General features: G+C 34.0%; 1 protein-coding gene across 3 annotated transcripts in view; it reads left to right on the top strand.

Moving 5' to 3' along the window:
• The first annotated feature begins 4,990 nt into the window (after positions 1-4,990).
• LOC110995221 (BMP and activin membrane-bound inhibitor homolog) overlaps positions 4,991-16,788 on the top strand; it is a 61,225-nt gene continuing 49,427 nt past the window's right edge. For 2 of the 3 annotated variants that reach the window (XR_006750636.1, XM_022262281.2), the window contains exon 1: positions 4,993-5,358. Coding sequence is in view for 2 of the 3 variants with exons in the window: in XM_022262281.2 (XP_022117973.2) it covers positions 5,253-5,358 (106 nt within the window). In the remaining variant the exon portion in view is untranslated. Of the gene's footprint in view, positions 5,359-16,788 lie in introns of all 3 variants that reach the window. The other variant, XM_022262282.2, reaches the window with a different exon arrangement.

A 16,788-nucleotide genomic window follows, 5' to 3' on the forward strand; every position in this document is an offset into this window, starting at 1 on the left:
ATGTCACGACAAATCTACCAATGTGACATGAGTGATGGGAGCTGAGTTATAAACAATATGAAAAACGTATAAAATTGAAATAGCAATAAAAGTGACGCTCAATTAAAACAACGATATTGTTTAAGAATTTTTTTCATTATTCCGAGAACAATGAATGACCGTAAAACATGAGTGTTCTTAAACTTAATATTCGTGAACAAACAAAGTATGTATAAATTTATTTTATGCAAGAATAGATTCCGTAAGATTTGCAATAATCGACACCGAAATTCCAACCGTATCGAGACGTCCGTCGTTCCACAGCTGAGCATTTTTAACGCAGTTTTTGCCGTGCAGCATCACTATGTGGAACCTGTCTTCTGAAGTATTTCCGAATCAATTTGACTAACGGTCCTCAAGAGCGTTCTTTTTCTCCTCTTCTCTCTCCTCCTTCTCTCCTCCTCCACCTCCTCAAGAGAGTGTCCATGGGTGATATAACTTAACACCAGGTGAGCCTCCTGGCCGTTTGCCCTTTGGAATTTTTATAGCATTTTTACTGTAAGCTAATTGACCGTAATGTATTTTTACAGTGTGCACACTAAGAATAGCAGCTTCCTTTTTCATATTATTCACAATTAAAGCGGTTTCAACAAAATGGCCGGATCCAGAAAACGATAAGTTGATATTCATTGCGAATCCGGTAGAAGCTGATATGCCAGGACATTGGATACCTTTGAGTGTTATGAAAATCATACTTGGAGGCTCCACAAAAATGCCCTTGACTACAACGAGGAAAAAGCATAAGTTGAAATTAAAAATAAGCTCTAGTACCACTAGCACTGAAACGCCAACAACTACGACAAAAGCTTGCACTACAACTACTACACTCCCTACCACTTCAACCACATCCACAACTACTCCCACAACTACAACCACTCCCACGACTACAACCACTCCAACAACTACAACCACTCCAACAACTACAACAACTCCAACAACTACAACTACTCCCACAACTACAACCACCCCAACTACTACAACTACTCCCACAACTACAACCACTCCAACTACTACAACTACTCCCACAACTACAACCACCCCAACTACTACAACTACTCCCACAACTACAACCACCCCAACTACTACAACTACTCCCACAACTACAACCACCCCAACTACTACAACTACTCCCACAACTACTACTACTCCCACAACTACAACCACTCCAACTACTACAACTACTCCCACAACTACAACTACGACGACAACGACGACCACAACAACAACGAAGCCGCCACGGAGAACACCACCACGAAGAATTAAACCTGCTACTGATGCACACGAAAATTTAAATGCGTAAAGTCATAGTGTTGGATGAGAGTGCTTAGTAGCGATAAGGTTTGCAAAAATATAAACAAACTTATGAAACAGGAAATAATAAAAACTTCCACTCTACCATATTTTACGAGAGCACCTCAGATTTTTTTTTATTATCTGATATAATTGTGTAGAGAAAAGGGTTTTCTTTTTAAATAAATATAATGAAAACTACATGTTCTGATATTTTTAAGTACCACAATCTGCTAGTACAGTTAGTATATCGTTACACATATGTAGTAAACTCTTGATTTTTGTTAAATGATCAGTTTATCGCTTATATTTTTATCATTTTCAATTTAATAAGTAATTAGTTGGTTAAATATTACTAATTGATGACGAATCAAGTACAAGCTTACAACATTATTTTAAAAACTAGAAAAACATTTAAAATTCGACAAGCAATTTAAAGTTTATAACCACAATGTATATTAGCGCCATCTACACTTTAGAATCAAAAGCGCATAGACACGCATTAGCTAGTATGAACAGTATATTGCTTTTTGGCTTATTCAATTTATAGTTTAAATGTTAGGCAAAAGATGGCGTATCCAACCGATAATTAACATTAACGTCAATTATCCGTACTTTTCTGAAACAGTGTACACACAATTATCGTTTGTATCATTTGTAACAGTTATATTTTATTTCCTTCCAAATAACCGCGAAACTGAACGTCATTCAATATGTCAACGCGCAGTCTTCCCATGCTGGCTATAGCTTTAAGGAGAGTGTCTTGAGTGAAGAGAAGTAGGAGGAGTAGCGACATGATGATATACTATAATGAAATAGAATTATATTGGTTGTCAATTCATGCGTACGTTCAGAAATTTATTTTCTGTAAACTATGGAAAATATAACTATGTACCACTTAAATATACAACAATTATTTTTGTGTTATTATCCCAATAAACGATTTGTCATTGTAGTTACATAAGTAAATTACTTTAGTTATTTGTGTTTACTCTGTTGTCTGTTGGGGGGTAAAAACTAACACCATATAGATAAAATATAAACCGCCGAAGTCACCCGCTGCTCCAGAAAAAAGAAATGCGGGTAGTTCATCTAGTCTCAGTGAAAAAAGTTTTAATTTTTACAAGTAAATATTTTAAATGTAGGTATTTTTGTTTTAATTGACAGATTAGATTAAATTATTTATTTATGAGTCACTGTTCAAAGTCATAACAAATAAAAAGTTAAGTGCACTCAAAACTACCCATTAATACTGGATTCCCATATCCTACTATTGTTAACAAAATCTCAGATAACCAATAGGCGCCGGTCAATGTGTGGCCAGTAAGCGAGCGACTGGAGAAATCTTAACCATGTATAAAAAATAGAGCTATGAATTATGAAAATGAACCAATTGTGAACTGGAAAATGTATCAACCAATGAAATTGTACGGCTACTTCGCGCGAACTGCTTTTTTAAATTCAAATTGGAAATACATTTGTGTACCGAAAGTTGCAGGGGTATATGCCACACACTAGAATCTCTGCTATTCAAACTGAGTGAGCGATACCTACTACAATAATGTCAAGTAGTTCCTACTAAGCCACGTTATAAGGTCAGGGGTCACTGTCCCGTTGTTTCTACATATTTAGTGGCATAAAGTATATTTTGTAGATTAATTTTTGCCAATGTCCGTTTGATTTGTCTGAAAGACTTCTAAGACCCTTTCATATTACAAGGGTATATCTCTCGGAGAAGGATAATCATGAGAGGCATGATCATGACCTGTATGACAAGTTGTTTTTTGATAATGATATTAAAAGATTCTATATAAAAACTAAATATGTCACTGATATAGAAAAAAGAGCGTATTAGCTTAAATGACAAGGGCGGGGCACACTGCCCGAAGAAAGGATGGCGGATTGGTCAAAAAGTCCTGGTATAGAGGTCGAGGACCAGTTGAGGAAGCGTTGGACGGCCTACCTTCAGAAGTAGACGGCGCTACTAATTTTACTAAACAAACCAATACCAATGCGAACTTTTTCACAAAAATTAAACAAATAAGTGTCATTCTTCGCCCTTTTCATGGCTCGCTCTTGGAGCCCGTTCACGGTATTTCTCTTGAATAATTAATATTTACAATGACTGTTTTAAAGTTCCTTTGTTTCGAAAAAGATCGAGACACAAAAGACACGGTAAGTGAAATGACAAAGAAATATGTATCTTGGAAATCATTTGTTTGCGTGTTCTAATTTCAAAACGTTCCGGCGCCAAAATTTACTTCTTTTAAATGGCGACATTCCATTTTCAAATAAAGCCATAGCGTAAAAATTAGTAAGTTATAAAAAGCAGGTCCGTTAATATTTTGATGTGTAAAGATGGCTGACGATTATATTAGCTGTACATAATACAAAATATCGCAAGATAAATGTTCGTATAAAAGCTAACAAATTAAGTACTTCATTTCTCAATAATGTTAAAGTCATTTAACTTAAATTAATTCGAGGTCCAGACATTCCAACCAAACAAAGGGCAGCGATCAACGTTGAATTCTTTTGATTTTTTTGTGCGCGTGCGCGGTTCATTTCGCCTCTGTTTCTATCGAAGTTTCTTTTGATTTTGTCTGAAGTTAAAAGGCCATTAATTCACGTTTACTATATGCAATCACTTTTTTTATTTATTGTAATTACTAAACTCTGCCCGCGGCTTCGGCTTCGTAGATTTTGTGTAGTAAGTAGTATGTATTTTAGGGATAACTTTGTAATATTATCCTTTTCCAGTAAGTTCCTAAAACTTATCGTAATTTGTGAAATTATCGCCTTCATACAGTCCGACAGACGCAGGGTATTTTATTATATGTATAATATGTATAATATTAAGAATTTTATCTTTATACTATGGCTTATAAAACTTTGACATTTACGAATCATTTCACAGAACGACTATAGAAAATTGAAATACGAAAAAGTTTACACCAATTGCTATCTTAAAACTTGTTGGAATAAAACTGGCATACAGTTAAAACTATTTCTATAAAAAAATTAAAAAAAACTTGTTTGTATTAATTCAAATGGCGCCAGACATGTTTCCCTCATAATAAATACTTCTAATCGTTAAAAATGAAAGATAAAGAAAGGGTTTATAACGAAATCCCAACAAAACAACAAAAATCCACTCCACAATCCACATGGATGCCGCATAGTGCGCTTAAATAAAAAAAAGTCCGTTTATCGATTCAGAGCTTTATACCAATCCAAAAAAGTTAAATTTACAATGGCTGTAAAGATAGAAAACTGCATTGTTTGGTTTATTGGCAGTGTTGCTAGTCTTTTATCGATATAATTGTTTGTTTTAAAAGCACTTATTATTACTTCTATAAAGTACAGTTAAATGTACGTGTTTCCATAACTTATGTGTAGATTACAAACATGAATAGAATTTAATATCTATAGGTAAGTTTCTAAAAAGATTTATTTTTTATTAATCCGTACCCCATAGGGTAAAAGCTAAGGTCTATATTACTTAATTAATAATTCGTAGCTCTAAAGAACGCAATTAGAATGTACTAATTAATTGTAATACATATTTACTTAAATTGTATTGTCGATATATCGGCAATAGAGCAACACTCACGCGCATCGCACACGCCGATAGGCCGGTAGGCAAGTTGCTTCTCACTCTAACTATACTTCCCGCTCCCGCGTAAACGTCAGTCAGTGACTTTTAGCAGTTGCACAGAGAGCATGTGTCGCTGTGTTTAAAAATATTATAAGCGCGTGGTGTATTATTATTTGAAAAACTATTATTATATTAGACTAAATAATTTTTAAGTGTCATACTATTATAGGTGTTGTGTGTGTGAACAATGGATTAATTTGGTGTAATCACACAATGTTATAGTGATTTTAATGTGTGTTTGTTGGTAATAGATTGTAATTGAGCTATGACCATGGCTAATTTTAGCGTGTATTTAGTACTGGTACTATATCAACTCTCGGTTGCTTTTAGTAACGAGGCATCTTCGGAATTGTCGGATCTTGGATTGACAGGTATGTTGTTTATATAACTAGTTAGTATCGACATCCAGTAGTATTAAGCGACGACAACTTCTACTATCTAGGCACTAATTTATGTAGAAATTTGCAAAACAACACAACGCTGTTTTAAACCAACAAAAGTCTTATAAAGTGTTTAGTAGTATTTGGAATTAGTAATTAAGTAATTAGCTAATTATGTAAATTATCAATATTTCTATAGAATTTAGATGATTTTTACATAAAATCTCTAATATCCTTTAAAATTATGGAGACAAACAATTATATAATATATTTTGTATTTTTTTTCTCACTTACAAATAGATTTTATTACAATAATACTAAGTTAAGTACCAGGAACCTAGTCTCCAAGGAGTCCTTGAAGGAATTTGTTTTAAATTCAAAATTACTCTATTGATAAAAACATTACAAGTCATGGCTTCCTGATTCCTTTGACCATTGTTTCTTATTGAATTGTAAACATGCCACAAACCAGTTAAGAGGAATATTGTTTTATTTGCAAATACTAAATTAAGTTTTAATTTATTGTAACTTCTAGATTTTTAACAACTCTAAATCTATTTCCCTTTTGAGCTTGAATAATACAGAGAAGTTATCAAATTTAATGAAACCATTAAAAATAACAAGTTAATGATAATATTGTGATTACAGTTCATTTGGTCAGAGTTTATCAGAGTTATGGAAATCTTTGTGTTGTTAGCATAATTTAAACATTTATTGCTTGTTATGACTATATTTCTTAATCTTTGCTATGTTAGTGACAAATTTAATAGTATTAAGTTACTTGTTTTTACTTTTATGAAGGGCAACAATTTATGTATGTTATTTGATAAGCAGACAATGGACTTAACTTAAATATTAATTATTCAAGACTTTCACATGAGAACTTATTTTTCGTAATGTTTCATAAATACTCCGTCTCTTCCATTTACGATGCGATAAAATTTGACAGATGTTAAAATGGTGTATTTAAACTGTTTTACCTTAGTTAAGCATAGACAAACTCTAGAAGTTATGGCTACGATTTTCAGTGGCCAATACCAGGCCATAAAATTATTAAAAAAAAATTCAGTGGCCATTTGTGTTTTTTTTAGATTTTGAATTTCGAAATTGAAATGTACTACACGCGTGTTGAGGACTATCCCTGCAAATACCTACTAAGGTTGAGTTGGTATATTAAGAAACTTAGGTTTTTCTATGTCTATACCAGAATTACAAGCTTCTGTTCTTACAATATCAATTACATCAATTAGTAACAGTCTTGTTGTATCGACTTTACATGCATGTATCGATTGGTGACGTCATAATATCCGATATCCTATCAATAAGATCAGATAAACCGCAGACTTGGCGCCGTGACATCGTCAGTAAACAAACATATGTAATAAATGATTAATTTAAATATAATTGATAAAAGAGAGTATGAAAGTTTACAATTACGAACGTCGTTGAATTAATCAGAAGCTTGAAGCTTCTAGAGAATATATATAAAACAAGACGTTGCCTGGTCGGAATTTATCATTCTGCATAAAACATTACAAGTGTCTATACGATTCATTGCAAACTTTTTTGAAGTCAGATAAAAAGTATCTTAAGTACTTCATATGTTTTAGTAGAATGAACTCCAATTCAATGTTTTCATCTCTAACGAATTAAATTAACGTGATAATACAAATTTAGTTTTATCGCATTTATTTGATTTATTACGTAGCCTTTGGCTGCTATAAGACTTTAGACTTAAGCAAGACCCTGCAATATTTAAATGAGAAGTGTACTGTGGTTTACCACTTACACAGATTATGAAAAATCTTCTTTAAATGGCACTGCAAAAATTTTCGGTCTAGGCCTCTAATTTCTGTTTTATGAACATTTGTTAATCTAATAGGCAAGTATGTAGTGGGCTCCTGTGCCAGACAGACGTCGTCGACATTTTGGATTTAGATCCGGGGGCAAGCCGGTTTTCCCGCGATGATTCCTTCACCGAGTGATCGTTAAACGCCACATACGCCCGAACCCAATAATTAATCTACAATCTCATCAGACCTTGACAGTCGATCGATCTCCTATCTGCATGCCAATAACCAAACCCTACGAGGACAATCCATTTTTGGCGACGGATAGAATGCAATCCCTTCGCTCTTTTCACTCATATATTTTGATAATCAATATAAACCAAATAAAGTAAATAAAACCGTACAAATAATATTAAAATTAAAATTATAAAAAAAATTATACATCTATGTTAAAAACATATTAAATAGCTTTTTAATTATTTTAAAACTAGTGTAAGTTAAAATCTTAGGATATTGGCACAGTTGAACTGTCATCTTCATACAAAGGTCTATCCACAGACACCGATCCGACCTACCATGGATAGCTTGTATCACAAGATGGCTATTACAATCCGTTGATTGGTTATTGGCACACATTTATCAATATTCGGATGAATACGTCTATCTCAGATGGCCAAGAAGGGATTGAGATAGGTTATTGGTTTGGGCTATAGAAAGAATGTCCAGTGGTAGAGGGATCGAACCTACGACCTCATATAACAGATAACAGTCGTACGCTGAAACCTCTAAGCCAACACCGCTCTACATAATCTACTTACTGAAAATATAACATTGGATTCTGTAAGTCGTCTTTTATCTATTGCGTCTATAATCTTTGGTTTATAATAAAGTACTGACGAATATCTTAAAGTATTCGTGCGTATCTAGGGAGCTTAGTTACAACATGTGTGCGACACGCGCCGGGATTTGGCGCCAGTGACGTCACGGGATTTACATTAGGTATACAAAAAAATATAGTATACATTTTAGATCGTTTATGTCGCTTGCCCCGTGGAACAGTTATAAAAGCAAAAAATCTTTTTTTTATATGCTTGCTCGTTTCGTCTTTTATTTTTTATTCACAACCCTCTAAGAATATGGCAAAATACGTTTATCATTTCCACTTCGTTAAACAATTATGTTTTTTCATTAAATAAATTAATATGTGGAATTTAAATGTTTATTATAATTGTAAAATATAACAACCGTTACTTAGTTGAAATTAATTCAAGATTATTTTTTTTTTGCGTTTCAATTAAATGTATAACTCGTCTATCCAGTTTATTTAAATTAATTTGATTGGAATTCAAGATGGCTGTAATTTATTAGATGTTTCTTGGTATATAATAAATTTGAAATAATTTATGTTCTTCAATTAAAATACAGAGCTTGATGAGTGGAAGACTTCCAGGGTCTTTTTTTTAAAGAACAGGGGGCAAACGGGCAGTAGGCTCACCTGATGTTATGTGATACCGTGGACACTCAATGCCAGACGGCTCGCGAGTGCGTTGCCGGCCTTTTAGGAATTGGTAAATTTTTAAATTAAATTGGCACGCTCTTTTCTTGAAGGACCCTAAGTCGAATTGTTTCGGAAATACACTGAAGTATTTCCGAAACAATTCGACTTTGTGGAACCATCTGACCACTGGGTCAGATGGTTCCACAAAGTGGTGGTGCGCGGCAAAAACTGCTTTGAAAAACACTCAGTTGTGAAATGGCGGATGCCGAAGTGGAACGGGTGTGCTTCAATATTTCTCTTACGAATTGTGGAATCGTTCTCGGTGGGTTTCCCTAGAAGATTCGACCTCTATTTCAAAACAGCGTACATCTTTGGCAATGCAACTAAAACCTATCAGCTGCGATGGCTGCTCCAATTGGGGCGTCCCCCTTCGCTTGTCATATGCTATAAAAAAATAATTCAGTTCGTCCCATAAAACGTGCTTTTTGAAATTCTTGGTTTTTTAATTATTGTATACTGTGACCATATGCAACTGAAGTTTTGTGAGTAATTGTATGGCGCCTAAATTCATTAAACGCGGCGCCTCATACTTGAAGTATTAAGTACATGCCAAAATGATTTTTATTCAATTGTATTAAGGGTCATTATCGCTCAAGAGAGGGTGGACACTGCCAACTGACAGTGGCGTCAATGGGTCGCAAATTGTCTAGGGGCGAGTTTATAAGCACCTGCCTTTTATTTATGTGTACAATTTTCACATAGTGTGTTTAATCATTAGTATCGTTTAATGATACTAAATAGAATTTTAACCTATAGACAGGATACTATAGGTAAGTGTTTAGCCTTTTCACGATGCTTCTCTTCACCGTAGTAGTGAATTTTATTCTCCACATAGGTAGTACATAGGTGTCCGAAGCTGCGTCACCACGACTGAGAGCTATTCAATGTTAAACCAAAGTCTTACATAATAACTAAAAAATACAATTAAAAAAAAATACGCATTTTACGGTTTAAAATGCAGATTTTTTATTTATTTATATTATACTTAATAGGGACGTATACAATGCGTAAACAGTGTGATATAGATATACAAATACATGTAGTAATCATATACTGGTAGGTACATGATCATCTATTGGAGCTTTTACCTTTAATCAATTTAACAAAGAATTTCACTTCTGACAAGTGTACTTTTTTACCATGCCATGAACTATTCTGGTCTACCTGAAACCCATCGAAACTAAAACAGTTAAACTAATTTAAACTGATGTAATCTGTAAAACATATTACCACAAATAACTTACGCTGATAAGCAATAAATAATTTAACTTTAGAATACAGCCGGCAACAGTTGCATCTAACTTCCTGTTGTAGCGGAAGTGTGGCGCCTGCGGTCGGCGTAATATTAGCAAATAGAAACATAACGGACGTAACGCTTCGGTAACCTTTTTAGTTAACAATTACCAAAATAATGGACTTCCGCAGTTTCTGAAATAAAGTTATTTTTTTAAATTATTTAAAAATTATAAGAATTTTGGTGCCCAGAGGGCCGCACAGTATAAATCTTAAATTCCTTATAAAATACTTAATACTTTAAAACGGATTAAACAGAACTTATCTGGAGCTGGATATACGTAGTGGGCTGATTTTAATTTTAAAGAAAGCATTGTTTAGTGCCTGTCTCATACCTTATACCTGTATTAAGTATATTTTATTATATTTAATGTATATTTCTTCTTTCTTTTTTTGACTTTCATAAGTGTACATTATGTTACCTATATAAATAAATGATTTTTGATTTACTTATTTATTTTTTTGATTAAGTAGTTAATGTTTAGTCATTTGGTATTTTTTTAAGTTTTTACTTAATTTTTTTTTAACATTTATTTTTACCAAAATTGTCATATTTATATTTTAGATAAGATAGTTTGTAACATATACCGTAGATGTATGTATGATGTGGTAAATTTGAATAAATAAATGACCTAAAGAGTTAAAAAATTAATCCAAAACACGCAACGAGAACATCACCACAAACACTATTTAAACTTCGACTTAGTAAGTATGTTCAAGGGATGTTCACATATCTATTGATATTTTGTATGTTTTTATGTATAATATGTAGGTAATTACATAATAATCATTTGAACACGGTAGTAATAACTTAATAAACAATGCGACAGCTAGGCGCCGTTTAGCCTTTGAAGCCTTTTTACCTTGCGCAGTATTTTTACCTACTGTATAGGCTTTTTACTTATCCAAAATGAAACTAAAATATCATCTATATATATAAAAGAAAGTCGTGTTAGTTACACCACTTATAACTCAAGAACGAAAGAACAGATTTGAGTGAAAATTGGTATGGAGGTAGCTTAGAGCCAGGAGACGGACATAGGATACTTTTTATCCCGTTCGACAGCGTTCCCGTGGGACTTGACATGAAACGTCAGTCACTATAAAAAGTGGTATAACAAATAAGAATCAGACTTGGAATAATAAAACGCAAATGATAGCTATGTAATTGACGTATAATGACAGCTATGTAATGACGTATATATGACAATTTGATATTTGTAAGAAATCAATATTCAAAATATTTCTATTAAATAAATACGTTTAATTATTTTTACAATTTACAATTTAATTATAATGATAGTGCTATTGCCCATTCGTATAAACAGTGAAGAGAACTATAAAACTCGGTATTGTCGTATGTATACAGTTCATCCAAAGAATGATGAATGTTTCTATTTGTTGTTGTTGTCGAATGACGCATTTAATCGAGTATTGGAACGGGAACGTGAATATGATCACCAGGAATTAGATTTAGTAGTTCAAACGAATGTACCCCTGTTGAAATACCAACAAAAGGAAGTTTATGATACTTTAATGAAGGCAAACGATGATGAAAATGGTGGTTTATATTTCCTAGATGCCCTTGGTGGAACTGGCAAGACATTCCTCATGTCATTAGTTTTAGCAACTGTTCGGGCGAGATCCAACATAGCGGTTGCAGTTGCTTCTTCTGAAATAGCAGCCACATTGTAAGAAGGATGCCGTACGGCTCATTCAGAATTAAAATTACCGTTAAATCTTCAAACTATTGGAGAACCAACGTGTAATATTGCAAAACACTCAGCAATGGCCAAAGTTTTAGCGGCATCGAAAATCATCATCTGGGACGAATGCACAATGGCGCATAAACGTGCATTGAAAGCACTTAACCGAACATTAAAAGATTTACGCAATGAATCGAGATGTTTTGGAGGAGCAATGATTTTACTGTCTGGCGATTTCCGCCAAATACTGCCAGTAATTCCAAGATCTACGGCTGTCGACGAAATAAACGCTTGCCTCAAATCGTCAAATCTATGGCGCTATGTGACGAAACTGCAGCTGACAACAAACATGAGAGTTACATTGCTTACTGATAAAAAAGAAGAAAAAGAATAAAGATGTAGATGACCTGAACTACATAATGGTATGCGTTTGGTGGTTAGAAAATTGAAGAACAATGTAATTTACGCTACGATAATGATAGGAAAATTCAAAGGTGAGGAAGTTCTTATTCCGAGGATCCCGATGATCCCAACCGATATGCCGTTTGAATTTAAAAGACTTCAATTTCCGATACGTCTTGCATTTGCCATGACCATCAACAAATCACAAGGCCAATCCTTAAAAGTTTGTGGTTTAAATCTAGAACATTCATGTTTTTCCCATGGTCAATTATACGTGGCATGTTCACGGGTCGGAAGACCATCAGCGTTGTTTGTTTTTGCGCCTGATAATAAAACAAAAAATGAAAAAATGTGTATCACAAGGTACTTAAGTGAAGAGCAACCTATGTACTAAAATACAGAAATAATAATGAATGATTAATGTAGGTATTTAATTTTTTTGTATTTTTTCCAATAAAAAAACCCAAACTGCTTATTTATTGCCATTAAGGCGGAACAAAGTTCGCCGGGTCAGCTAGTTTATTGATAAAGGTAAACACTTAACTGGTAGTGGTAACTCTTACACCCTTTAAAGTCACCAAGACTGTCAGAAGTCAAGTTGAGAAACTCATGTGATTCATTAATGTATGTCTATAGATTTCGGACGTATAATCCTCAAAGCATTGGATCCGATGAATTCTAAGAGAAACTGATAGTAGAGATCAAAAGATAACGTGGCCATTCACCAACCAGATGGACAAGAGAAAGGCTCATCTTCCTGCAAACTGTACACTAATAAAAGAGGAGTTGGACAGAAACCGGTCGAAACATTGTCCGCTCCAGTTTTCTGCTGATCACGACGTTCAGACTTGAGCTACCGACTGAAGACATTAATTTAACTATCTATGGTTCTAGCCTAGTGGATTGAGCATTCGACCCTGGACCCTGAGGTTAGGACTTCTTTGACTTTACACTCTCTTTTAATTAGTATTTGGACCACAACATTATAACCTACGCCATGCCATAGCGAAGTCTCGTTGAAGAAAGTTTCGTAAGGAATCAGTGTGCCTTTAACCAAAAATCGTCAAAACTAAAAATTCGGATACAATGTGTGCACTAGTTTTCGTTGTACCTTCAATAGGAGTTGAGGAAAATTAATATAAAACATCGTCTCATAGATTATACGGCTTTGTGTAAACCAGACATTTAAATCTATACTATATCGATATTTCTAGGAACGAGTGGCTTTGCCTTGCAAATCGATCAAATCGAGTCATGTCGCAATGCACTTAATAATCATTATGTATGCAAGATGCGACTCCGAAGGCGACTGGGTACATGCCAAGCTTATATGAATCCATCTATGCCAGGATGTGTACATAAGCAATAGATTATATATAAGTAGGATAATTAATTAGTATATATCCTGTTAGCATAAGTCATTCTTAATTGGCTTAATATATTACCTTCAATTTCAGAACCAATTTGATTTGTAAGTAAATTTTCTGGACTCTAGTCTAAGGAAACTAGTATTTCAGTGTGCTGATTTATAAAATGCAGCGCGGTCTTTGGCTGTATTTTTGTTTGTCTGGAAAAATCGAGCGAAGAACATATAAACTGTAGCATTCGACTTATTGTATATTATGTTTAGATTATTATACGCAAAAATCTCGTCAAAATCTATCTATAAAAGGCCAACAACGCACTTGCGAGCCTTCTGGCAATGTGTGCATGGGCGAACATCACTTAAGGAACACCTTCTGCCCGTTTGCACGTTTTATATTAAACAAAATATATGAAGTTGTGTATGAAATTTGATAAAACAATATTTGTTATTTGTATAAATGTTATGTTTCTAATTTCTATATATCTACATTCTACATACTAAAATTTCAAAAAATTATTTGCCCTATGAAACAGACTAGTAAAAGACAGAAGTTCCTGGTTTTATTCAACATGGTCACGATCCGATAGACACGTAGAACATAAGGTTGTGTCAACTTTAACTGTCAGCGCATTCGAATTTTGAATATCAATTGACAGATAATCGATATTCATGGCGGACATCGAATTGATAATGGAGTAAACTCTTCATTGTTGTCTATGTTATTGCCTGATGCTACTACTTACTGTTATGATATTAGATGTCTAATATTATAATACTTACTTTATAAACCAAAAACTTGGCGATTATAATAAATATTAATGTATCAGGGTGTTGTGTACTTACTACTTATGTACACGCGTTAGAAGTTATACTTATACTTATTTGGCGTATGGAAAAAAGTATATTTATAATTAATATTATTTAAATATGTTAAAATGTCTCTTTTGTAGTTAAGAAAAGAAAATCTTTATTACATAAGAAAGATGTAGAGTAAAATCGGAAAGTGTCAGGATTTTGAAACAGACATTTCGTGGGTCCACCATTTAAAACCAATATAATTATTAAAATGTCCTAATAGAAGTCAAATTAAGAGTGTTTTTTAACATATTCTAATTTTGCACAGCAAACCTCTGCTGTATTTTTAATAAAAAAAAACTAAATTCTGATTTTCATTCCGTAGAATTCTGGGACAAATTTGACTGAAATGAAAATAATTTTTATGTTTTACTTACCTTCAAAAAAGTAAATCTAACTCATATACTGCGAAATAAGCTTTTAAATTGTATTATTTTTTCAGTCAATTCGTTAGAAACATCACATCTTTATTATCACTTTAATTAAAGTGCTGCGATTGCTTTCTCGATAAAAAGGATGCTATACCTGTCAGTATCGTGTAGCAGTGTCAATGAAGATTACAAGTAAAGCCACGTGGCATTTATGTACATGTACGTGCTTCTGAGTGTTCAGAGTAATAGTTCGGACTAATACCTGCAGTTGAGTTTTATTATCGGACGTCAAGGCAGAGTACAAAATACATACCATCAGGTTCACCTCGACGTCCGTCCTTCCACAAGTGAGCGTTTTTGAAGGCAGTTTTTGCCGCTGACCACCACTATGTGGAACCAGTTAATCCTACAACACGACTTTTGCCCTAAAAAGTTGCAGGGGTACGTGTGGCTCGACCCACACCAAAATCTTTGCTATTCAGAGACTGGGTGAACATTACCCACTCGAGAAGTTCCTAATAGGCCCTTTGCAACGCAATTTCCTGGAGGGATTACTGTACTATGTATAATATCAATGTTCATTTTATGAGACTATATATCACCTTTGAAATTATTTTATAATAGAATTTATTATGGCTATCATAAATTTATTAGAATTCGTCAATGGCCACGTGTGCGTGGGCGCAGTTAATTCCGTTGTTTCTGGTTTGTCTACATTTCACTGTGTCAATTTCACACCTACAGTTCATAAATTCGTAAGCCTGTTATTGTCGTGGGAACTTTTTAAAAATTTACATAAAATCATAAAAATATCTTCTTTATATATTTTTAGTATACACTGTCTAAGTGTTAAAAATCTTCTTCTGGTTATTGCTAAAGTTCGGCTGTTAGCAACTTGAATTAACGGGTATTTTGCGCTAGGCTAAAAAGCTCCTCGTCCGATGTGAAGCCGGTCTATTCCCTTATGGCCTTGAATTTTTCCCATCATTGTCTTCTGCCAGCTGCAACAAGTGGATTCAGTTGATGCGAAGCCTTCGAGGCGTCTTTTTATGTCTTCTTTTTTAATCTATGCCTCACAGTGTTAAAAAAACCTTAATATTTAAAGTTGGAATTATTTAATAATAAAGGATTTTCTATGGTCGGACATTCTTTGATATTAGAACCTCTTTAAATTCAAAAATGGAACACATATTAAAAAATATAGAAGTCATATCAAACGAACAAGTATTCGATAATCGCTCATTATATTTGATTTGTGTCAATATTTAATACTTTCTATAATCTGTTGAACCAGTCAAGTGATATGATGCCTTATTTATAGGCTTGCTGCTGAAATGTAATCGAAACCAGTTTTAATTTTAAAGGGAAATTTACTTTAAGGGCTACATTGATTTTTATGTAATGCAAACAGGAACCTGAGCTGTTAGCTACAGGACTTCAACAGGACATAAATTTTGTTCCCGTTTAACTGAGTCTGATGAAGTTTTGACATGGTTTGACCTGTTAGCAGTAAATTAGGTCACTTTCACTCACTACTGGATCTGTTACCCAATGTTGCACTTGGGGTCCGAAATCAGAAATTTCCACAGCTTGCTGTCCAATGCTATTATAACCCGCCAGTTTTGAGTTGCAGTAACTTTGTCACTTGTGCGGCAGCAACTATGTTTAATAAACTTTTTTTTGATCTGAGGATTTGCACCCTCCTGCCCCCGAAAGTTGCAAGGGTATGTCAGACCAATACCAGAATCTCTGCTATTCAGAGACTGATTGAGCAATACATACTAAAACCACCTGGAGCGAAAAAGCCACATTACAGAGGCTCCGGAGATTCGCATTCTACCGGCACCTCAAAAGCATAATTATAACGCTCGACACCTTCACCATATAGAAGATAGGTGATGGGTATATCTAATAACCCAAGGATTCGTTTTAGTTTCGCTCCTCTCTCGTTTTGCTGTCTCGGTAGCATTGCTTGCTTACAGAAGTATATCACTGCATTCCATACCTCGAAACTACAAACCACTTTTTGAAAAATATACTATGGATATTCTAGAAACAAACACCGATGTCTTCTGATCTC

The sequence above is a fragment of the Pieris rapae genome, chromosome 14 (genome assembly GCF_905147795.1).
Source record: "Pieris rapae chromosome 14, ilPieRapa1.1, whole genome shotgun sequence".
Lineage (NCBI taxonomy): Eukaryota > Metazoa > Arthropoda > Insecta > Lepidoptera > Pieridae > Pieris > Pieris rapae.